The 22,924-nt window shown below is 43.1% G+C and overlaps 1 protein-coding gene and 7 non-coding genes across 8 annotated transcripts in view; 7 read left to right on the top strand and 1 right to left on the bottom strand.

Annotated features, from left to right (window-relative positions):
- DNAJC5B (DnaJ heat shock protein family (Hsp40) member C5 beta) overlaps positions 1–17,292 on the bottom strand; it is a 36,759-nt gene extending 19,467 nt beyond the window's left edge. Inside the window, exon 1 of the mRNA XM_038128620.1 lies at positions 17,186–17,292. Coding sequence (XP_037984548.1) covers positions 17,186–17,292 — 107 coding nt within the window. The remainder of the gene's footprint in view (positions 1–17,185) is intronic.
- Positions 2,838–2,910, top strand: TRNAA-AGC. Its single transcript has one exon. It is a non-coding gene; the product is annotated as a tRNA-Ala (tRNA).
- TRNAY-GUA lies at positions 3,623–3,711 on the top strand. Its single transcript is given in 2 exon segments — positions 3,623–3,659; positions 3,676–3,711. It is a non-coding gene; the product is annotated as a tRNA-Tyr (tRNA).
- TRNAY-GUA lies at positions 10,465–10,553 on the top strand. Its single transcript is given in 2 exon segments — positions 10,465–10,501; positions 10,518–10,553. It is a non-coding gene; the product is annotated as a tRNA-Tyr (tRNA).
- Positions 10,891–10,963, top strand: TRNAA-AGC. The gene has a single exon. It is a non-coding gene; the product is annotated as a tRNA-Ala (tRNA).
- Positions 12,745–12,833, top strand: TRNAY-GUA. Its single transcript is given in 2 exon segments — positions 12,745–12,781; positions 12,798–12,833. It is a non-coding gene; the product is annotated as a tRNA-Tyr (tRNA).
- On the top strand, positions 13,930–14,018 carry TRNAY-GUA. Its single transcript is given in 2 exon segments — positions 13,930–13,966; positions 13,983–14,018. It is a non-coding gene; the product is annotated as a tRNA-Tyr (tRNA).
- On the top strand, positions 14,336–14,408 carry TRNAA-AGC. Its single transcript has one exon. It is a non-coding gene; the product is annotated as a tRNA-Ala (tRNA).
- Positions 17,293–22,924: the final 5,632 nt, after the last annotated feature.

Below are 22,924 nucleotides of genomic sequence, written 5' to 3'. Positions count from 1 at the left end.
CGCTCGCTTAGCATGTGAGAGGTAGCAGGATCGATGCCTGCATTCTCCAATGCTTTTCATTCACCTTGACTTGACCTGTGCTGCAAAGAGGAGAACAGCATCTAGGACAATGACCATGGCAACATGGGCTGTGAATTGAAGGAACGGATTCTCTCACTTTGTTCAGACTATGATGGAAAAGATCCAGAATATTGTGCCCATCCTTGGGCCTCCATGTGTAAGACAGACATTGACCAAGTGCAAAGAGCTCAGAATAAGGCCTCCAGGACTCTTGGCAGCAGGGGCACCTGCCCTTTGAGAAGAGGCTGTTTAATGTGGCCCTGTGCAGATCTTGAAATAGAAAGGGCTGTGTGGGACATAAGCAAGCCCTTATAAAAATGCCTATCAGGAGGTTACTGATTCAACAATTAGGCCTTTTGCTGTGGTGATTAATGGAGGAAAGAAAAACAACAGGCCGCAACTGAAGCAGCAGTGGTTCCAGTTTTTTCCCATCTATGAGAGAACGAGAACCTAAAAAGAGGTAATGTCTCAAACACTTGGTAGCAGAGGAAAGGACTGTTTCCATGCTGATGAGATAAGGTACACTTAGAAAACAGCATCTTTCAATGCAGAATAACACTTTCCTTGGATCAGCTCCCTTATCTTGGGTAACTATCTCCAAAATCAGGTATGAGACAGAATTGCACTTGTCTCTCTGACATCTCTGAAGGGAATTGAAACCATGAGGCCCTCCCAACCCCATCTTAAAAGTTTGAGAATAACAAAATGCACATGCATGAGAGCTAGTCTATAAATAGCACAACTGAGATGGGTGGGGTGTGCGACCACCACCTGAAGGAACCAAACCAGAGGCAGCACTGGAACCCTGGCTGGTGATCCAGATCTTTTCCTCTGTGTCTATCTTCTTCTCTTCTTCTTAAAAGTTTAAATTGCTGCTCCCACGGGCTGTTCAGAAAAGTTTAGATCATTGCTGCCATGGCCAATTCAACTTATAATAAGGTTTAAACTTACTCAACTTACAATAAAGTTTAAACTGCTGCTGCCATAAATGAAAGTTTCTAATTGATAATTTGGCATTGTGTTGTCTTAATTTATCCTGAAGGTATCCTGAGTGTTAGTTGTCTCCAGGACTGCCTTCTAGGGACCAGATGTTTTATGGCTATCCCAGAAAAAATGGTCCAGGACCACCCTCTCAGGACCTGACACCTTCTCAGGTCAGCATGGTGGGAGAAGAATGTTGCTCGGTGTTGTGATGCACTAGATAGTTATTTGGATGCCGTACTGGGTGTTGTGTTACATGAATGTTTCCCCCTTTCCCTCAGGTGGTTATTCCCTTGGTAAGGTGATCTGTCCCTTGTAGCCCCTCCCTTCACCCCTCCTCACTGGTGTCCCATTGGCTGCGGCCCTCCATCCCAGCCTCCCATTCCACGGGTATAAATGTCCCTTGGGTTTGGAGCTCTTTCTCTTTTTTTCGCCTGGATGCCCTACGATGCAGATGTCCCCTTCCAGCTAATAAACAGGACATCAGAACCACGTGGAGAAAGAGCGCTTCTCGTCCTTTACTTTGTCCATGTAGGATCCGTGCGGGCCTAAATCCCAAACTAGCCGGGGGGATTTACAGCCCGAAACCCATGGGTTCCTTCAGCTCTGGAGTGCTGTGCAGTCTCCATGCTTGGAGCTCCTCCCTCATCTAAGGCTGCTTGGAGGAGAAGGTAGACATAGAGATGCCCTGAGTACTCATTCGAACTGACTGCTTTGAGAACACAATCATGGAGGCAGAGCAGAGAGAGGACCTTGATAGTCTGTTGGTATCTGCTGGTATAGTGGAAGGCTGCTGGTTCTCTCACATGGTGATCATTACATCTTGTGTGGGCAGTAAGTGCCTGAATAGGCCTGAAAGGCCCTCACCAGCCTCGTGTGGGGTTTGCACCTCCAGCCATCAGCACAGTTCTCTTTATGTTCACATCCGGGCTTTCACTTTCTTTGTGTGTTAAAAAACAGGAGTCCTGGTCTCTAACTCAGTACTGGCCACAGCCATAGCACTATCAAAGCACAAAGAACTTGGATCCAAACCTGATGTGCAGATAAATGTTCTGCATTGACCTAAGCCCTGGCATGTCAGTCTGGACCTGACTGTCAGTCACTGGACATGATCATCACTCTGACCTCTGCAGTGACTTCCTTGCTTGCAGTTGTCCCTGCTTTGTCATGGTGATAGTGCTTTCTGTTCTGGATTATTGCTTCAAGTGAGCCACAATGGCTGTGTCTATCCTGGCCAGGGGTAGTAGGCTTGAGAAGCAATGTGAAATAAGTTAAGTCTTTCTTATTTCCTGCAGAGGAGGGTCATGTAAATACGAGGAAGTGGTGTGAGACTTGAATGATTGCATAAGTGTGTAATATCTGAGGTATCTAAATTACATGCTTCCTTTGATAGCTCAGCTGGTAGAGCCGAGGACTATAGGCTCCCTTGCGTGGCCATCCATAGATCGCTGGTTCATCTCTGGCTTAAAGGAGTGAACTTTTGCCTCTGCCACACATCCTGCACTGGCACTGCTGCCTTTTGCTCCTGCCCAGGGGGCACCCCCATAATGAGCTGCTCAGCTTTTGCCTGAGTTTGGGAAGATAAGTGGCCAAGGTATTTTTGGGTGAACCCTGACCATGGGAAATTGTTTCTGACCATGGGACTTGCCCTCAGTCACATCCAGCAGGAAAGTGAGTGGATGAGTTGGTGGTGTGAGGATGGGGTTATTGGGAAGCCCAGGCTCTGGGTGCAGGGCACCCTGTGTCAGGGCTGGGTGCCTGGGAGGGGAGAGGACCTCGGTCAGAGACTGCAGGGTGGGGAATTAGCTCAAGTGGTAGAGCGCTCGCTTAGCATGTGAGAGGCAGCGGGATCGATGCCCGCATTCTCCAATGCTTTTCATTCCCCTTGCCTGAACAAAGGGCCCTTTGCCAGGGCTTATGGGTGCTCCTAGTATATCCAGAATGCAAAGAATAGGATGAGGAATAGAATAGGAAGACCTGGATGGTCGGCATGGGCAATTTAACAGAGGTTTCTCCCTCTCTGCTTGATAGACATCCAATGTCATCTAAAGTATTGTGTCCCATTTTGAGATCTATGCAGAAAAACAGTCAAAGAGACCTATCTCTGGAGTGCCACCAAGAATCTCAAGTAATGGAGTTGTTTCTCTCTGTGGATGTAATGAGGACAGTGGACATGTTCAGCCTAGAGAAAGAGAGGTTCTGAGGACTTGCACATGACCTTTTGACTTAGAAGAGGTTTCAGAGTAAATGGCTATTTATGTGTCATCTGCTTGAGCAGAGGGCAGAAGACAGCACAGTGAAAGGGAACAAGGGAAGATGCAGCAGGACATGGGTAAGCTCTGTGCGGCCATGAGAAGAGTCCATCTACTGATGAAGAAAATGATGTCCAAGGAGCTTATGGAGCATTTCTGTTTGTGGTTTGCATGGCTGATGGGGTCAAGTGTTGAGCAAGGTGCTGTGATGTAGGGGCTGAGGCTGTTTGAAGCAAGAGGTGGTAATAGAAGCATGTTAGTGCACTGTGGCTTGGGAAACATGCTGAGCGTGTTGTGGGTGAGGTTCCCATGGAGCTGTGCCCATGTTCCCTTCGATAGCTCAGCTGGTAGAGCGGAGGACTGTAGGCTCCCTGGCATGGCCATCCTTAGGTCGCTGGTTCAACTCCGGCTCGAAGGAGAGGCTTTCTGCCTCTGCCACACATCCTGCACTGGCACTGTTGCCTTTTTCTGCTCCTGCCCAGGAGCCTTCCCAGAATGAATGCCAAGTTCTGAGCTCTTGTCTGAGTTGTGGGAGACAACCATCCAAGGCATTTCTTGGTGAACCCTGGGGCAGGGGATGGTGATTCTGACCATGGGAGTTGTCTGCAGTCATGTCCAGCAGGAGCGTGGGTGGGTGGGTGGGTTGGTGGTGTGAGAGTGATATGAATGGGAGGCGCAGGCTCTGGGTGCAGGGCACCCTGGGTCAGGGCTGGGTGCCTGGGAGGGGAGAGGACCTCGGTCAGAGCTGCAGGGTGGGGAATTAGCTCAAGTGGTAGAGCACTTGCTTAGCATGTGAGAGGCAGCGGGATCAATGCCTGCATTCTCCAATGCTTTTCATTCCCCTTGCCAGGATACAGGGACTTTTGGGGAGGGCCCCCCTGCCCTCTATAGGGTAAGGAAACCTGGGAAGCAAAGTAGAGGACAGCATCCAGGACTTCTGCAAGAGTAAGGCCTCTGGATTGAGGGAAGGTATCATCTGGCTTTCCTATTGGATAGATGCCATTTAGAATTGTGTACCTGTTATATATAGGTTTATACAGGCTTTTTGCTATAATGGAACTAATTTGCTTCCTAATATCTGTGTTTTGGATTAAGAGTGTGAGTAATGTTGGTTAAACACTGCTGTTATAGTTCTTGGTAAGCAGAGTTTATGCAAAGCCATGGATTTCTCAGTTTCTTGCACCACATCCCATCAGCAAGGAGACTGGGGGGCACAAGAAACTCTGAGGAGACACATCTGGGACAGGTGACCCCAGCTGACCAAAGGAATGTTCCATGCCACATGACATCAGGCTCAGTATATACTAGAGAGAAAGATGGCTGGGGGCCACTACTGAGAAACTGTCTGTCTGGGCATTGTTCTGCAGGTGTTGAGCAACTGTGTTGTATGTCACTTATTTTGTGTAATCTAATTCTGTTGTTACTGTTATTGATATTTCCCCCTTCCTTTTCTGTCCTTTTGAACAGTCTTATTCTCAATCCACAAATTTTGCTTTTTTCTCCCAGTTCTCTCCAAAAACCATCTTGAGGGTGGGGTGTGTGAGCAGTTGTGTAGCGTTTAACTGCCTGCTGGGTTAAACCACAACAGCCCTTTTTAGTGCCCAACATGGAGCTTGAAAGGTTGAGATAATGACAAATCTGACTAGAGCACATTAAAACAAATTTCTTTCAAGCATTCATTATATTAGTGTAATCCTAGCTAATCCTTATGTTGATTTATTTACTCTTGGGGTTGAGAGTAAATAAATTTCTGTTCCCAGAGTTGGGTTATGTAAGATCTTACTTGCTCTGAATGTTTCTTGTTGTGTTGTTTATCACCTCTGGGGGCTGGGCTAAGGTTATGATGTTGTCATACTTTGTAATACTGGTTTAGGATATGATAAAACTGACGGTCACAAGACGTAATTTATTTGTAATCAAGTAGTGTTATCTTCTCCATACTTCTAGAGCCATCTATTGGAAACTATTCCTAATTACACCCTTTATCTTTCCTCCTAGAGGCAATCTGTTGGGCATATAGTTCCCACATCTTCCCCCTCTCCTCCAGGGTAATTACAATAGCTCTGAGAATTCTGAATATAGTCAGAATGTTCAAAACAGTACCTTTTGATTGCTATGTCTCCTGATTGTATTTCAGACCTTGTTTAGACTTAAACAACTTCTTTGTAGGATACCATCCAGATAACTGCCCTGAGCCTGGGCATATATAGTGGCAGGATGTGTGGGATAGTACAGACAAGTATGTACGATAATGGGCATCTTGAATATTTTGGAACTTCAGCCCCGAAAAAATTCAGAATCCAGAAAAACTAGTAAAATATTTGGAAGAAGTATGCTGCCAACCTGGTAATTCTAGAGAGAAACAAATCACTGCAACATGCTGGGGCCTGGCCCATGCCTAGCGAGTCCCGTTCCACACTATTGAGTCTCTGCAAGGGGATAAGGTCTTTGGATCTGATGACAAAATTTCAGGCACTTTGGCTACCCCAGTCCCAGCAACAGACACTGCGTATGAACCAAAGGACCCACTTGTACCGATACCATCTTCACTAGAAGACATACTGGAAGTAGAAGTCAGCTCCTTTAGTAAGGGATGAAGGAGCCTCTTCTAAGGGTCAGCAGCAGGAAGAAGACTGCTCCAAAGCTGGGCCCTTACGAGAACAAGAGGAGGAAGAGAGGTGGCTGCAGATTGAGGAGGAAGAACTCATAAATGAGGTGTTAACCATCTCATCCCTATATTACACCAATCAAGACCCCCTGATTCCCATGTATAAGCTGACTGGTCAGCTGGAAAGCCCTGGAGGGGTCAGCAGGACTCACTCACCCTGTAACAGTTTCTTATGGTCACTGTGAAAATCTGATTGAGAGTGGACACCAACAGTAAATCTACTGTTGGTAGATTGAACGAAGCCATAGTACCTTAAACAAATCCATGCTGCTGCTAAGTGCTGCCATGCCAGACAGGCTAGAACTTCAATTTGAACTGGAGACAGTTTGTATCAAAGGCAGCCAAGTGGCCTGTCACAATCAATATCACTAGCATGTTTTTCTTAATCCCTTTGGCAGCAGAGTGCAGGTCACAATTTGCTTTCACTTGGAGGGGCATCCAGGACACCTGCCCTGGAGGTGGAAATCCAGCCCTACCTTTTTCCATGAACTTAACCAGGCTGCACTAGAACAAGAATGCCTGCAATACATTGATGACTTCATCATATGGGGAAACACAGCAGTTTTTGAGAAGGGGAAGAAAATTGTCTTACTCTTCTGAAAGTCAGTTTTGCCATAAATCAAAGTAAGGTAAAGTGACTTACACAGGAGATCCAGTTATTAGGAATAAAGTGGCAATATGGATGTCATTGTATCCCAATGAATGCAATTAACAAAATAACAGCTAGGTCTACACCAATTAGCAAAAGGGAAATACAAGCTGTAATAGGCATTTGAGGTTTTTGGATAATATTTATTCCAAATTATAGCCTGATACAAAGCCCATTCTATCAACTAACCCGGAAGAAGAATTATTTCATTTGGGCCGTGAACAATGACAAATCTTTGAACAAATTGAAAAGGAAATAGTACATACAGTAGCCCTCAGGCTGCTCTGGGCAGGACAAGATGTTGAAAATGTGCTGCAGCTGGGGAGAATGGTCCTACTTGAAATCATTGTCAAAAAGCATCCAGGGAAGGCTCAAGGTTGACTCTTAGGGTTTTGGCATCAGGGATGGTGAAGATTCAAGGCCAGCTATACTCCAACTGAAAAAGAAATATTGGCATCATATGAAGGAGTTTGAGGTGCTTCAGACATGATTAGTATTGAAGCACAGCTCCTCTTGGCACCCTGACTGCCAGTGCTCGGATATTCAGGATAGTCAGAGGGAGAGTCCGTTCTACACATCATGCAAGTGATGCTCTGTGGAATAAGTGGGGTGCAGCAATGATACAATGTGCTTGAATAGGAAATCCCAGTGGCCCAGGAATTTTGGAAGTGATCATTGACTGGCCAGAAGGCAAAGATTTAGGAATATTGCTGGAAAAGGAGGTGACTTGTGCTGATGAAGCCCCATGGTAAATGAAATACGAGAAAATGAAAAACAATATGCCCTGGTGAGTCCTGTCATATTTTGGGAAAATATCAAAGGTGGAAAGCTGCTGTGTGGAGTCCCATACGCATCACAGAAACTGCTGAATGACAATGTAAATCTAGTCAGTTTTCACAGGTGAGAGCTGCTGGTGAAAGCTGTCCAGCTGGCTTTAGACATTGCTGAAAGGAAAAATGGCCAGTACATTATCTCTATACTGACTCATAGATGGTGGCAACTGTTTGGAGGGGGAGCATTGAAATTGAAGTAGGTCAACTGGCAGAGCAGAGGTAAATCCACCTGGATTGCTGGGTTATGGCAGGACATTTCTGCTTGGACAGAGAACTTTGTTGTTAAAGTGTGTCATGTAGTCATTTACCCAAGACTCAGGTCACTGACTAACATCAAAAATCCCAGCTGATGGGTCAGGATGCTAAGATTGAAGTGGATCAGGTGGATCTGGACTGGTAAGAAAGCGTGAACTATTTATAACTTAATGGGCCCATGATATCTCAGGCCATCAAGGAAGAAATACAACAGATACATCACCTCCTGACTGAGGGGTGGACTTACCCACAGACACTATCCAGATTATCCGTGAATATGAAACATGGCCTGGAATAAAGCAAGCCAGACGGTGAAAGCCTCTCTCTAATGGAGGACAGTGGGGAAGTCTGGCAGATTGATGATATCACATTCCCAGAAATGTGCCAATGCAAGCGCCAGGTGCTTCCACTCACAGAACTGTAGAATTACTTAGGTTGAAAAAGACCTTGAAGACAATCAGGTCTAAGCATTAACCCAGCACTGCGAATTCCACCACCAAACCATGCCCCTAAGTGCACATCTACACATCTTTTAAATACCTCCAGAGATGGTGAGTCAACCCCCTTCCTGAGCAGCCTGTTCCAGTGCTTGACTACTCTTTGCTTAAAGAAATTTTTACTAATATCTGTGGTGGAACCTACAACCAGATGGCTGGAAACATATTCTTTGTCTCGTGCCACCGGCTGGAATACTGTCCTAGGCCTTGAGAAATGAGGTAAAAATGAACCCCAGAAAGAACACCTGGGCCAGACAATGGTACTTATTTCAGAAGCAGTCTCTTAGACATTTGGCTCAAACAGCATAGCACTGAATATGTCACACCTCCTACCATGCACCAGCCTCCAGAAAATTGGACAGATGAACTGTTAAAGACTACACTGAGAGCAGTGGGTCCTGGGACATTTTAACATTGGAATACATATTTAGCAAAAGTCACATGGTTAGCCAACACTAGAGGATCTTCTAATCAAACTGCCCCTGCCCAATCAAAACTTTGATGTACTTTTACAAAAGGGAAAAGTCTCTGTAGTGCACATAGAAATTATGCTGTGAAAGTCAGGCTGGGTTATTCCTACTTCAGGCAAAGGCAAACCCATCCACGATACTGCTTTTGATTAAGAACCTGGGTGCATTTGGTGAGTCATGCAGAAGGATGGAGAAGTATGATGTGTACCTCAAGGGGATTTGATTCTGTGTGAGGACAAGCAATGATTTGAATTGTATTATATTAAGTGCTATATAATAATGTGTAACAGCTTTGCTATGGTTGCTATATGCCATATAAAAATTATTACAAAAAATATTTAGCTTTATTAATATATGAAAAATGAATTTTGATTAGACCAGGTTAAGTGGAGCAGTGACAGAACCAGAACTGTCTTCAGAATGCAACAGTCCAACATCACACGTCATCTCTCCTGCCCCAAAGGACTGCTATTAAAGAGGAGCCCAAAATCATGGGCTAAATAAACTCAACTGACATTTTGGAGGAATGGTCCATAGGCTAAGGGAATGATATCTGCATATGTATATAAAAAGACCAGAAAAGAGGCATTGGAACCTGTGGGACCTTGGCATGACATAAATGGAATAAAATAAGGCATCAATATTGACCTGGTTTCAGATGGAGCAGAGTTAATTTTCTTACTAGTAGTTGTAAGGTGCTGTGTTTTAGATGAAGGAGGAGAATATAATGTTGATAACATTCTAAGGGTTTAGTTTTTGCTGAGCAGTGCTCATTGTAAGTCAAGGACTTTTCAGCTTCTCACACCACCCCAACATCAAGGAGGCTGGTGGGCAAAAGGAGTTGGGAGGAGACAGTCAGGACAGGTGACCTGGACTGGCCAAAGGAATATTCCATAGCATATGGTGTCATGCTCAGTACATAAATTTGGGGAAAAGATGTCTGGGAGCTGCTGCTCAAGAACTCATGAGCATCATTCATTGAGTGTAAAGCAACTATGTTGTGCATCATGTGATTTGCACACTTTAGTTCTATTAATATTAGAGTTATTATTATTATTATTATTGTTGTTGTTGTTATTTCACTTTCCATTTCTTTTCTGCCCTAATAAACCATGTTTTTCTCACCCTGGGGAAGGGTGTGAGTGATCAGCTGTGTGATGTTTAATGGCCAGCAAAACAAAGCCACGACAGTGCCCAGCTTTATGCCTCTGTGTAGAAGACACATGTGAATCATGTGCAGTGATCTCAGAAAAAGGCCATCAGAATGCTTGGGAGCTGATGATCCCACACACAGAAAAGGACATCAATGGAATGGAGGAATCTCAGTGGAGGGACACCAAGATCCTCACAGAGTGGAGGGATTGCTCTACATGGATGAGCAAGAACAGTGATAATGTTCACACTGTCAAAGGAGAGAATCAAAGGGCTTAGGCATGACCTTCATGCTTGTAGGAGATTACGGAGTAGAGGAAATACTGTCCTTTATCTGATACTTCAGCAGAGAGCAAAAGAGAACACAGTGAAAACCAATCAAGGGAAAATACAGCAGGAGATGGGTAAGATCTGTATGGCCCTAAGGACAGTCCATCTGTAGAAGATGATGTCCAAGGAGCTTATGGAGCATTTCTGTTTGTGGTTTGCATGGCTGATGGGGTCAAGTGTTGAGCAAGGTGCTGTGATGTAGGGGCTGAGGCTGTTTGAAGCAAGAGGTGGTAATAGAAGCATGTTAGTGCACTGTGGCTTGGGAAACATGCTGAGCGTGTTGTGGGTGAGGTTCCCCTGGAGCTGTGCCCATGCTCCCTTCGATAGCTCAGCTGGTAGAGCGGAGGACTGTAGGCTCCCTGGCATGGCCATCCTTAGGTCGCTGGTTCAACTCCGGCTCGAAGGAGAGGCTTTTTGCCTCTGCCACACATCCTGCAATGGCACTGCTGCCTTTTTCTGCTCCTGCCCAGGAGCCTTCCCAGAATGAGTGCCAAGTTGTGAGCTCTTGTTTGAGTTGAGGGAGACAACCATCCAAGGCATTTCTTGGTGAACCCTGGGGCAGGGGATGGTGATTCTGACCATGGGAGTTGTCTGCAGTCACCTCCAGCAGGAGCGTGGGCGGGTGGGTGGGTTGGTGGTGTGAGAGTGATATGAATGGGAGGCGCAGGCTCTGGGTGCAGGGCACCCTGGGTCAGGGCTGGGTGCCTGGGAGGGGAGAGGACCTCGGTCAGAGGCTGCAGGGTGGGGAATTAGCTCAAGTGGTAGAGCGCTCGCTTAGCATGTGAGAGGCAGCGGGATCGATGCCCGCATTCTCCAGTGTTTTTCATTCCCCCTTGCCTGGATACAGGGCCCTCTGGTGAGGGATCTGTCTGACCTCTGGGGAGGCTGTGGAGAAATGTATGGTGTGCCCTAGATTTGCAGAGGGGCATGACATCAAGAGCACTATGGGCAGTTTAATAGATTAATTGATTTTCTCCTTCTTTGGTTGTGTCCTAGGTAACCGAAAATGTTATTGTCTTCCATAGCCATCTGTGCCCAGAATTGTTGCTCTCTTGAAAACCTTGTGGCTGGAAATGAAACTGCAGGGCTGTGGCATTGCCAGGTCTTTTAAAAGGCAGGATCTCTCAGGCTTAGCTCTTTCTTGCCTCTTGGTTTTTGCTCTTTCCTTTTCGTTCTCGCAGGGAGAGAGCTGAGGCAGTGTGGGTAGAAGCTCCTCTTGGTTTTCTTTTGTTTTCTTTCCTGAGAGGATTGCTTCAGAACTTCCAAGAAGCCGCGTTTTGTGGTCCTGGACTGCTTCAAAGCAAATTTCACCTGTCTACACTCACAACATGGCACCAAGAAAAGCGCAACAGCCCCTCTCTACATGGCTGTCCCAACCTGCCAGCAGTGCCCAGTAGAAGTGGGAAGGCACGGAGTCTGAGTCGCCCCTGCCAACTGCCAGCTCTTTCTCCTTATGAAAAGGTGAAGTCCCTATATGAGTTCCAGCTGGATTGAATTTCCGCTGCTGGAGTGCCTTTTTCGACAGAGCTGCTGCCACCAGAGAGATAGGAAGGGCATTTATCTGGTTTTGGAGTCCAGGTTTTCTTTTTGTTTTGCCCTTGTTCTCTGTGGCTTGTTGTTTAGGAGGAGTTTTCGTAATCATGGAGGCTTGGTATCTGTGTTGTTACAGGGTTTTTTTCTCTCTTTTTGTCCTCTCTGTCCACAAGCAGTTGAAAGAGGGGGAGGGTTGCCACTGTCTTTGTTTCTCCACATGCAGTTCTTCATGGAGGGTGCTGTCTTGGGCAGAGGGTTTTCTCTGCAACTTTTAATTTATCCTTTTTCACAGGGAGTCTGTGAGATTTAGAAACTTTGTAACTAGTGATTAGTATTGTTATTTTTCTTGTCTGTTGCTATTTCACTTTTTTGGTAAACTTATTTTTATATCTACTCATGTTCCTCTCTACTTATTGGTGCAAGGGGATTGGCTAAAAATAAATGGGAGGTAACTGGCTTTAAAGTGTCTACCCCCTTAGCTTGACTTAAACCCAGACAGTTTGGCAATTCTCAATATCACACTCAGTACGGAAAAGGACATTAATGAAATGTGAAAACCTCAGTGGTGGGCCACCAAGAATCACAAGGAATCACAGGATTTCTCTTTAAGGATGGACTGAGGAGAGTGAGCATGTTCAGTTTAAAGAAAGAGAGGTTCTGAGGACTTGCAGATGACCTTGTGGTATTTAGTGTAGGTCACACAATTGAGAAATGGCTATAATTTTGTTTTGTCTTATACTTGAGCAGAGATCAAAATACAGTGAAAGGGAATCTAGGGAAAATGCAGTGAGATATAGATGAGATCAGTATATGGCCCTTAGGAGAGTCCATGTGTAGAAGATGACTTCCAAGGAAGTTGTGGACATTTCTGTAGTTCGCATGGCTGATGGGGTCAGCAAGGTGCTTTGATGTAGGGGCTGAGGCTGTTTGAAGCAAGAAGTGGTAATGGAGTGTCATGGTTTGGCGTCTCAAACCACGACATGGAGGCATGGTGGTGCACTATGGCTTGGGAAAAATGCTGAGCATGTTGTGGGTGAGGTTCCCCTGGAGCTGTGCCCATGCTCCCTTCGATAGCTCAGCTGGTAGAGCGGAGGACTGTAGGCTCCCTGGCATGGCCATCCTTAGGTCGCTGGTTCAACTCCGGCTCGAAGGAGAGGCTTTTTGCCTCTGCCACACATCCTGCACTGGCACTGCTGCCTTTTTCTGCTCCTGCCCAGGGCACTCCCCAGAATGAGTGCCAAGTTGTGAGCTCTTGTCTGAGTTGTGGGAGACAACCATCCAAGGCATTTCTTGGTGAACCCTTGGGCAGGGGATGGTGATTCTGACCATGGGAGTTGTCTGCAGTCCCGTCCAGCAGGAGCGTGGGTGGGTGGGTGGGTGGGTTGGTGGTGTGAGAGTGATATGAATGGGAGGCGCAGGCTCTGGGTGCAGGGCACCCTGGGTCAGGGCTGGGTGCCTGGGAGGGGAGAGGACCTCGGTCAGAGGCTGCAGGGTGGGGAATTAGCTCAAGTGGTAGAGCGCTCGCTTAGCATGTGAGAGGCAGCGGGATCGATGCCTGCATTCTCCAATGCTTTTCATTCCCCCTGGTGGGGACACAGGGCCTTTTTCCAGAGATCTGTCTGTCCCCTATGGAGATTTATGATGTGCCCTGAATTTACAGAGGAGGTAGGCATCTAGGGTTGTATTAACAGAAGAAATTATGTTCTCTCTCTTTGCTTGACAGTTCTCAAGTATCAAGCCCAGTACAGAAAATGACATCAATGAAATGGAACAACCTCGGTCAGAGGGCTGCTAAGAATCTCAAGGAACTAGTGGATTTCTCTTTAAGGATCAGCCGAGGAGAGTGGGCATGTTCAGTTTAAAGAAAGAGAGGTTCTGAGGACTTGTTGCAGTGCTTAGGCATAGGTTACAGAACAGAGAAATGGCTGTAATTTTGTTTTATCTTATGCTTGAGCAGAGAGCAAAAGCCAGCACAGTGAAAAGCAATCAAAGGCAAATGCAGCAGGAAAACTCTGTGTGGCTGTGAAAAGAGTCCATCTGTAGAAGATGATGTCCAAGGAGCTTATGAAAGCATTTCTGTTTGTGGTTTGCATGGCTGATGGGGTCAAGTGTTGAGCAAGGTGCTGTGATGTAGGGGCTGAGGCTGTTTGAAGCAAGAGGTGGTAATAGAGGCATGATGGTGCACTGTGGCTTGGGAAACATGCTGAGCGTGTTGTGGGTGAGGTTCCCCTGGAGCTGTGCCCATGCTCCCTTCGATAGCTCAGCTGGTAGAGCGGAGGACTGTAGGCTCCCTGGCATGGCCATCCTTAGGTCGCTGGTTCAACTCCGGCTCGAAGGAGAGGCTTTTTGCCTCTGCCACACATCCTGCACTGGCACTGCTGCCTTTTGGTCCTGCCCTGGCAGGTCCCCATAATGAGCTGCTCAGCTTTTGCCTGAGTTTGGGAAGTGGCCAAGGCATTTTTGGGTGAACCCTGACCATGGGAAGTTGATTCTGCCACTGTACTTGCCCACAGTCACGTCCAGCAGGGAAGTGAGTGGATGAGTTGGTGGTGTGAGGATGGGGTTATTGGGAAACCCAGGCTCTGGGTGCAGGGCACCCTGGGTCAGGGCTGGGTGCCTGGGAGGGGAGAGGACCTCGGTCAGAGGCTGCAGGGTGGGGAATTAGCTCAAGTGGTAGAGCGCTCGCTTAGCATGCGAGAGGCAGCGGGATCGATGCCCGCATTCTCCAGTGCTTTTCATTCCCCCGGTGGGGACCATAGGTGCTGTGTCCTCTTGCAGCTGTGGGGAGCCTTGGGGGGACCCAGGGGCTGTATCAGGAGCAGAACAGGCCACTGGCATAGGCGTGATTAAGGCATTATCCCTCCTTGCTTTGCAGTAATTAAATGGCATTAAGAGTGCTGTACACAATTTCTAATAATTTCACAATCAGCAATGTACTGTCACAGAGATGGTGTGAGACCTCTCAGAGGTGCTGACCTTTTGGAGCAAGTCCAGAGAAGGCACACTATGATGATTAGAAGGATTCTGCTCCTCTCCTAGGAGGGAAGGCCAGAAGAATTTGGACTATTCAGACTGGAAAAGAGAAATCTTTAGTGTGATGCAATTGGAGCTTCTCAGTACTTAGGCAGGGTCTACAAGACAGCTGGAGCAGGACTGGAGCATGGGAGTGTAGTGGTAGGACAATGGACAATGGCTAGAAACTGAAAGAGGCAAAGTTTAGATTAGATATTACAAAGAAATTCTTCACTGTGAGGTTGGTGATACACTGGAATTGGTTGCTCAGAGAAGCTGTGGATGGCCTATCCCAGGAAGTGCTCAAGGCCTGATTGGATGAGGCTTTGAGCAACTTGGTGTAGTCTGAGCAACCCTGGGCAGAGGATTGGAACTAGATGATCTTTAAGGTCCCTTCCAACACAAACCATTCTATGTTTCTAAGATTTTCTTGTATGAAGTCTATCAAACAGGATCTTTTGAAACTTCTGAAGAAAAGAAATCCAGTATCTATCTCTCTGCATATTACTTCACTGTCAGACAAGAAAGCATAAGTCAAAGTACAGTTTCATTTATTAAGCCAAAAGAAAGGTTTTAAAATTATTTTTGAATTATATTGAAGATAAACAGATCTCCTTTGAAATTCTGCTGATTAAAAGCCCATTAGCTTTACTCCCTGATAAATTAGATTGTGCCAAACTCCAAATAAAATCACAGAGTCATGTCTGTCATGTTTATTAAAAAGCAAATTTTGCCCTGGGCTGTGGTGGTATAATTAACAGTGACTTAATTAATAATGGCAGGAAACTCAGAATCAGGTATGGCTGGTTTTATACCTTGTACTAAAGAATACCATTTCAACAGCAGATTTTTGGATTAACATGAATTAAATTATAATTAAAGCAAATCTATGAGACTGACTCATCATTTTATCTTGCAAATATTTACAACTACTCTATTAAAAGTGAATCCCTCTGACATTTCCACTTTAGTCAGAAGCAGCCTTTTTTTTCTCTAATTACTAATAAAGATGGAGGAAGCACCACTGTCAGTTTTGCCATAGATCACTGTCTAAATCATCCATATTCACGCTCAGCATTAAAAAAAGTTAATTGCAGTCTACATTTTTCCATGACAACTTTTTCCTTTGGGGATTTCCAGAAAATTAAATGTAAGAGCAACTGGAAAACATGAAGTTTGAGACAGAAGATGATTTCTATAGCCAGGCTGTTCTACAGGGACACAGAAGGTGCAAATCATGAGTGAATTTGCTACCATAGTATGCTTTTTTCCCAGTGGTATAATTATGCAAGACAACAGAACCATGGGATGTCAACAGTTCTCCTTCCATTGTATGAAGAGTTTGGACATTCACTACTCTTGCCTTCATTGAATATGTGCCTTTAGGAACAGAAAGCAGGAGAACTGCAATTTGTTCAAAAACATGGAGGACAGAGTCTTGCCAAAATTCAAGCTAAACTATGCAAGTAGAGCTATTTCATAAACCTTTTTGAGTTCATATATGTTCTTACATTTGATAGGAAAAGTAAGCTGTGTTAAGTTTGCCTGGTAATACAGTGCAACCAACAATAGCCAGAATTATGCTGTAATAAAAGTTTTACAATATTTATTAAACCTGCAAGTACATGTCTGACGTATTTCAGTGTCAAGAACATCTACTTCACACATGACATTGAAATTTTTTTTCTTTCAACAGCAGCTAAGCAAATTTAAGGGCAAAATTACCCATAAAATCTGGTCTTACTTCTAGGTCTTGTCACATTTCAACAATGAAATCTTTGCCACCATTTTGATAACTTGTGTTTGACTCAAACTATTCTTAATGTCCTCTCTTCTTTTTCAGTAGAGAAACTAGCATTCCTGTGCCGGTATTTTTCAGTAGTTGGTTTTACTCACAATTAAAATCATGTACCTCTTTTTCAGCTCAAATAATTTTCAGATCCCAAGCTCTGCTTTTGGTTATGTCTGCCTTCATAAAGTGAACAACTATCTCACACCTAGCAATTTTCCCCTTCAAGGACATTACAGACTCTAATGAAATAATCTATCTTTTTCTTTTTTTCTAAATCTATCTTTTCTTCTAAACAATCGTCTTTTTCTTTTCTGACAAGATAAACTGATTGAACTCATGTCTCTTACTCTAGTTCTCAAATTGTCATTACAGCACTTGCATTAGCTTTACTTTTCAATAAACTTCAGGAAAAATACTAACACAAGAACTGGGCGCAGTATTCAAATAGCCCGGGTTAGTTTATCCCAACAGTCTGACCTCTCATTCACTAAGATTAAAATATTTCAGATTATTCACAGACTGCTTGGGGGATGATTTCAGTAGATTTGCATTGCATCATCATCTCTGATCCTTTTCAGGTTCGCAAATTTAAAAAGAAGAAAGGAATGTCTACCGTGCAGGTAACTCAAAAGGTTTTGCCATCATAATCATGCCAGACAAATAAGCATTTTTAGACCTGTTGCAAAGCACATTTTACATACCTGTAGGACTTCTTAATCTCATCATGTGTTGCTCCCTTCTCTAGTGCCAGGATTTCATATAACGCTTCACCTGATGTTGACAAAGCACGTTGCCTTTGTTCAGCCATGATAGCAGTGCATTACCGAAGCTGCTAACGTAGAACATCATTTAAAATACCAGGGACTGCAAGTATATAGAGGTAGTATTTCTTATTGCTAATTTTAATAGCTTTTTTCAGGCAGCAAAAGGTTAAAAATACATGAAAGTAAATCTAGAATAAAATCTCCTCTATATTATCATCTGTCCTTTAATATATTTTACAATTAGGAAAAAATGAGAAAATGGAAAAGCAAAAACCAAAGAACAGAAGTTTTTGTGTTGGGTAGCACTGTTCATATTAGAGACTTGATGTTGCTGTCACTGAAATGAGTAAATAAATTTGCTATAGCATTAACACCCAAACATTATATTTCCACCTAGTTTTATTTGTGTTTGTTTACATTTTTCTTTACTAAGTCTTAGGAGAATTATTCCACTATTTGTTGAGGTTATTGACTTCTTACAGTCGGGTAAGAGCTTTGTACCTCTGAGTATTACCTAATGCAACAAAGTGGAGAATTTTTGCTTTCTTAACACAAGGGCTCAGGTTCAGCCTAACCAATCTTAGGTGCTTAAATTGAGATTAGATTTGACTCTGAATCAAACCAGACTCCTTATATTGTCAACAGACATACAGACTCCGAGAACAGCTGGCCAAGCACTTTCTTCCTATTATCTCTACAGTGTGCTCAGGATGACTTGAGTATTGTGCCCAGTTCCAGGCCCCTCAATTTAGGAAGAACATTGATGTGCTGAAGCAAGTTCAGAAAAGAGCAATGGAGCTGGTGAAGGGTCTGGAGCACAAGTCTGATGAGGAGCAGCTGAGGCAGCAGTGGGTGTTTGGCCTGGAGAAAAGGAGGCTCAAGGGTGACCTTACCACTCCCTACAACTCCATGAAAGGAGATTATAGCCAGTGAGGGTTGGTGTCTTCTCCCGGGCAACCAGCGACAGGACAAGAGGACACAGTCTTAAGGTACACTAGGGGAGGTCTAAGTCAGACATAAGAAGAACTTATTCACAGAAAGAGTGATTAGATATTGGAATGGGCTGCTGGGGAGGTGCTGGAGCCACCATCCCTGGAGGTGTTTAAGGAAAGACTGGATGTGGCACTTTGTGCCATGGTTTAGTTGACATGGTGGTGTTCAGTCATAGATTGGACTTGATGATCTATTCTAACCTGATTGATTCTGTGACTCCTAACCCATGACCCTGAGAACTAGTGGAGTGAATGTGGACCTACATGATGAGAGTATATACCAAGAAGTGACCCTGGTATTATAAAAGTAACTTTATAAAAAAATTATTCACGGGAAATACTGACATCTATCAGAGTCCTGTCTTATTTGAGATACAAGACTTAGGACTGAATTAATGATAAATTTAACATGATACCCTTACAGTATAGTGCAAGCACAGACTGACAGATTTAGTCCACTTCAGATCTAACATTTTTTCCTTCCTTTATCACAGAAGAGAAGCAGACAAACCAGTGATTCTTCACTGAGTAGTTTGACTACCTCCTTACAGTGTGCAGTTTATCCTTTTGGATTTGAAGAAGGAAACATTTTTAAACCAGATCTAGCTAATGCTTGGCAATGACACAAAGAAACTCAAAGAGCAGAAACTCCTTCTAGTAGCTTTCCAATATTTAGAGAGGGCCTATAAGAGACCTGGAGAGGGACTTTTTACAAGTACATGTAGTAATAGGACAAGTGGGAATGGCTTTAAGCTGAAAGAGGCTAAATTTAGATTAGATATTAGGAATAAATTTTTCACTGTGAGGGTGGTGAAGCACTGGAACAGGTTGCCCAGAGAAGCTGTGGCTGCCCCATCCCTGGAGATTTTCAAGGCCAGGCTGGATGAGGCTCTGAGCAACCTGATCTAGTGGAAGGTGTCCCTGCCCAGGGAAGGGGGTTGGAATTAGATGACCTTTAAGGTCCCCTCCAACTCAAACCATTCTAGGATTCTACATAAACCATAATTTAAACCACGAGATATAGATACCTAGGATTCATAAGAGAAAGCTACAGCTCATTGATGGCAGACTTGCCACAACAAAACTCTCACAACTTTCTGTCTTTGAATATTGGATCCGTCTCCAAATGTTGAAAAGCGATCACAGAAAAAGCCTAAAAGTGAGCTGTAACCCCAGTCATAAGAAAAATTTCTGTAAACCAGCTTTGTTAGGTAAGACTATCCACTCTTTTATTACACCCTTCTCATTGCTGAGCTAGAAACACTATCATGAGATTATTCATATATTATTTACTAAGCCACATTTTGGTTCAGAACCAATCATATAACACTTTTAAGTTCTTTGGTATTATTCAGTATGAAAAAGAAAATCAAATACCATGTAAGTACACAGAGAAACATAATCCACATAGTAATTCTGGCACATAGTATTTACTTTGATGTTTTCTTTTTCTGATCAACCAACTCACAATTAAGGGTCCTTTGACCTGCTGAAAAAAAAATACCTTTCTACTTTTAAGTGTGGTAAACAATTAAATGTACTGAACTTTTGGTTTTAAGATAAAAATTAGAAAATGAAATTGCATGTGAGTATCTAGATATTACTTTACCACCTGCAGTAGTTACCATGCTGTTTGTTCATGATGGCATGCATAGAGCATATTTAGAATAATCCTGGGATCTGTCCTGGCATTGAAGTCATGCAAGGCACATGAAGCCTGTTAATGCACAAGGTAAGGGTAGTAACCATGTGAAGTCACAGATATACAGCATTAGTTAAAAATCTGTGACATAATGCTGATCAGCTACCTGGCAGCCCTGAAGCATAAAACAAAATTAAAGTTATGGTGGATTTAATTTTGAAGAACTACAAGGTCATGTAATTTTTACTTTCTCATAAAATAATTCTAATAACCGAGTCAGCTATGGAAATTTATACTCAGTAGCCTATTCAGTCTTCTAGTGATTAATCAACTTGAAGCTTTAAGTTTAGCTATTCAAAATTATTTCTTACTTATTTAAAGCAGTCCTATAAAAGTATTAGAAGTGCAATGAGACAGTACTTTTCTAGAAAAAGTTAAACTCGCGTTATTAAGGAAGATGTAACAGTCACAATTTTAGTACTAGATACATTCCTTATGGCTGAAATTACATTAGAATCCTATTTTTGAGCTACTTATTTTTTTTCCAGTAGAACAAAGTCAAGAAGATGTTGTTTTCTTCCTTGAATGACAATAAAACTATTAAAACACAATCCAAATTCTGGTAACAATTCCACATCTCCTAAGAAGATGGGACCCAAATTAACTTCAGCTCCTTCTGTGCTGATTTTACACTACCCATCATTAAGTATCTTATACAGAGGTTGTAATAATGTGCCTTTTTTTCTTACAATACCCATAGTTCATTTGCATTCGTGCTGAAAAATAAGGCAAAGTTATTCAAAGAACATACCTGCTTCAAAAAGTGGTGGCACACAGTCTGGCATGTATAAACTCACAACATTATGAGTTCAATGCCTTGATGTCTTTATGCCAATATCATCCCAAAGGAAAGAAGCAAGTGCCACCAGAAGTGCTGTTCCACAGAAAGCAGCTGCTGCTTTTCATCCTTCACAATCAGGGTTAAACAGGTCAGTGGAGTCTGATTACGTCTTTTGTTGTCCAGTATCCAGTTGGTTATCTCTCAGGAAGATCTATGAAAGAGCAAATAAAACATTCATGAGTCTAAAAGCTGATATATCCAAGAGCTAATGACACCAAAAAATTTGGGACAACTGTGTATTGAGTTAGTTGTTCTTCTGTGCTTTACTCCTGATAGGGTATTGAGTTTGTCTTTATTTTTTTTCCATGCAGATATATTAAATTGTTTTAAATATAAAACAGTCTCTTGCTCTAAATTTCACTTCTTTAAGACCAGCCATGGCTTAGGTTTACTACATAATTTCTTCCAAAACTGGATTACTTGAAAAAGTCCCTTTAGGACTTAGTCCTGAGTTCTTGTAAATTTTTATATCAAAACAGAAGATGTAGGATGTCGTCTTTTATTCTGATGGAGTTTCTCCTCTTACGCCATGAAAACCTAGAGAGCCATTCCTCTCCATTTGAAACAGAGAAGACTATAAATGCTAGAGTCTTAAAACCTTCAATTTTTCTTGGCATATCATTCTTGGAACCAAATAGTTCATCCTTTGCACTCAAAAATTTCCTAGATCACCCAATTCCAAACCATATCATTTGTACTATGTCGACTTTGGCTGGCTGCCAGACCTCTACCTACCTCACACCATCCACCATCCCCCCTTCAACAGCATGGGAAGAGAGGATAAAGTGAAAAGCTCAGAGATCAAGATAAAGATAGGGTGATCCCTTACCCATTACTGTCATGGGCAAAACAGACGTGACTTGGGGAAAATGAAATTTAATTTATAACTAATTAAAAGAGATTTGGATGGTAAGAAACCAAGACAAAAATTAAAACACCTTCCCTTCACCACCCTGTTTCCAGGCTCAAATTTGCTCCTTCATTCACATCTATCCCCCATGAGCAGAGCCAGGAGGACAGGAATCATGGGTTGTATAGTGAAGATCATATTAAATATATATCTATAATATTTATGATCATTTATATATGAGATATATATATATCTCACATATATTATACAGTTGTGGTCAAATACGTAGTAAAGTATGTTATGATCACATAAATATATAGTATATTTATGATTATATAATTATGACCATATAAAAACAAAACAACAATAGGATAGCTGATAAAAAAATTAACTGGATGCTTTTTAATGTGAAGCATATGATTTTAACATTTCTCTAGTTGTTGGTATATTCTTAATTTCAAACTTTCCCTCAAATTTTAGCTGCGTATGGGGACAAGGCAAAGGACATTTTAATCTAAAATGTGAGTGTTTTTCATAGTTATGAGAAGTCAAAATGGCAGAGTCAAAGTATCTTTCCCAGGACATTAACAACAGAGTAGGTATAGCTAATTCTATTACAATAAACCAGATTATTCAATCATCATGGTTGATCACTATATTTCACATTCAACAAAAACAAAATGCACTCTTTCTAATGGTAAGAAGAAATTTAGGGGAAAAAATAAAAACAAGCAGAAAATAAAATCACTTCCAGGTTCTCCAGATCCCTTGTATTTATAGTCATCCTATTACAAGTAGGAGATCCCTGCTCTGCATTCCTGGCACACACCGGGATTTGCAGTTCTGCGTGGATACAGCTCCCTCTGGCGCGCAGAGCTGGGACCGCTCTGCAACCTGCCTTGCTTTTCCCTCAAGCGCTCCTTATTTCTCTGAAGGAAACGAACACAATCCCAGCGAATCTAGGGAGTTTTGTCCCTTTTGGTGTTCTGTATCCTTAACACATTCTAAAGAATCTTTGAAAGACTCAAAATGTGCTGAATTTTCATACATCTTTTTGTCAGATCAGCTATGCAATTTAGAAGAATAACCAGATAATTTATTGCCTGTTCACTCTTCTCATTAATTTTTATGGTTTTTGTATTGTAACACCTGAGAGTGCACCACAAGATCACTGTGGCAGGCAATGCAAAAATAAAACACAGCTCTAGTCCCAAGGGCTCTATTAGCTAAAAAATCTGACTTATACTTTATATTTCATGTATACATTGCATGTATTTTCAAAACAGGCAAA

This window comes from Motacilla alba, chromosome 2 (assembly GCF_015832195.1).
Source record: "Motacilla alba alba isolate MOTALB_02 chromosome 2, Motacilla_alba_V1.0_pri, whole genome shotgun sequence".
NCBI lineage: Eukaryota > Metazoa > Chordata > Aves > Passeriformes > Motacillidae > Motacilla > Motacilla alba.
Note: the sequence above shows the minus strand (reverse complement) of the source record. Positions and strands in the feature narration are given on the sequence as shown.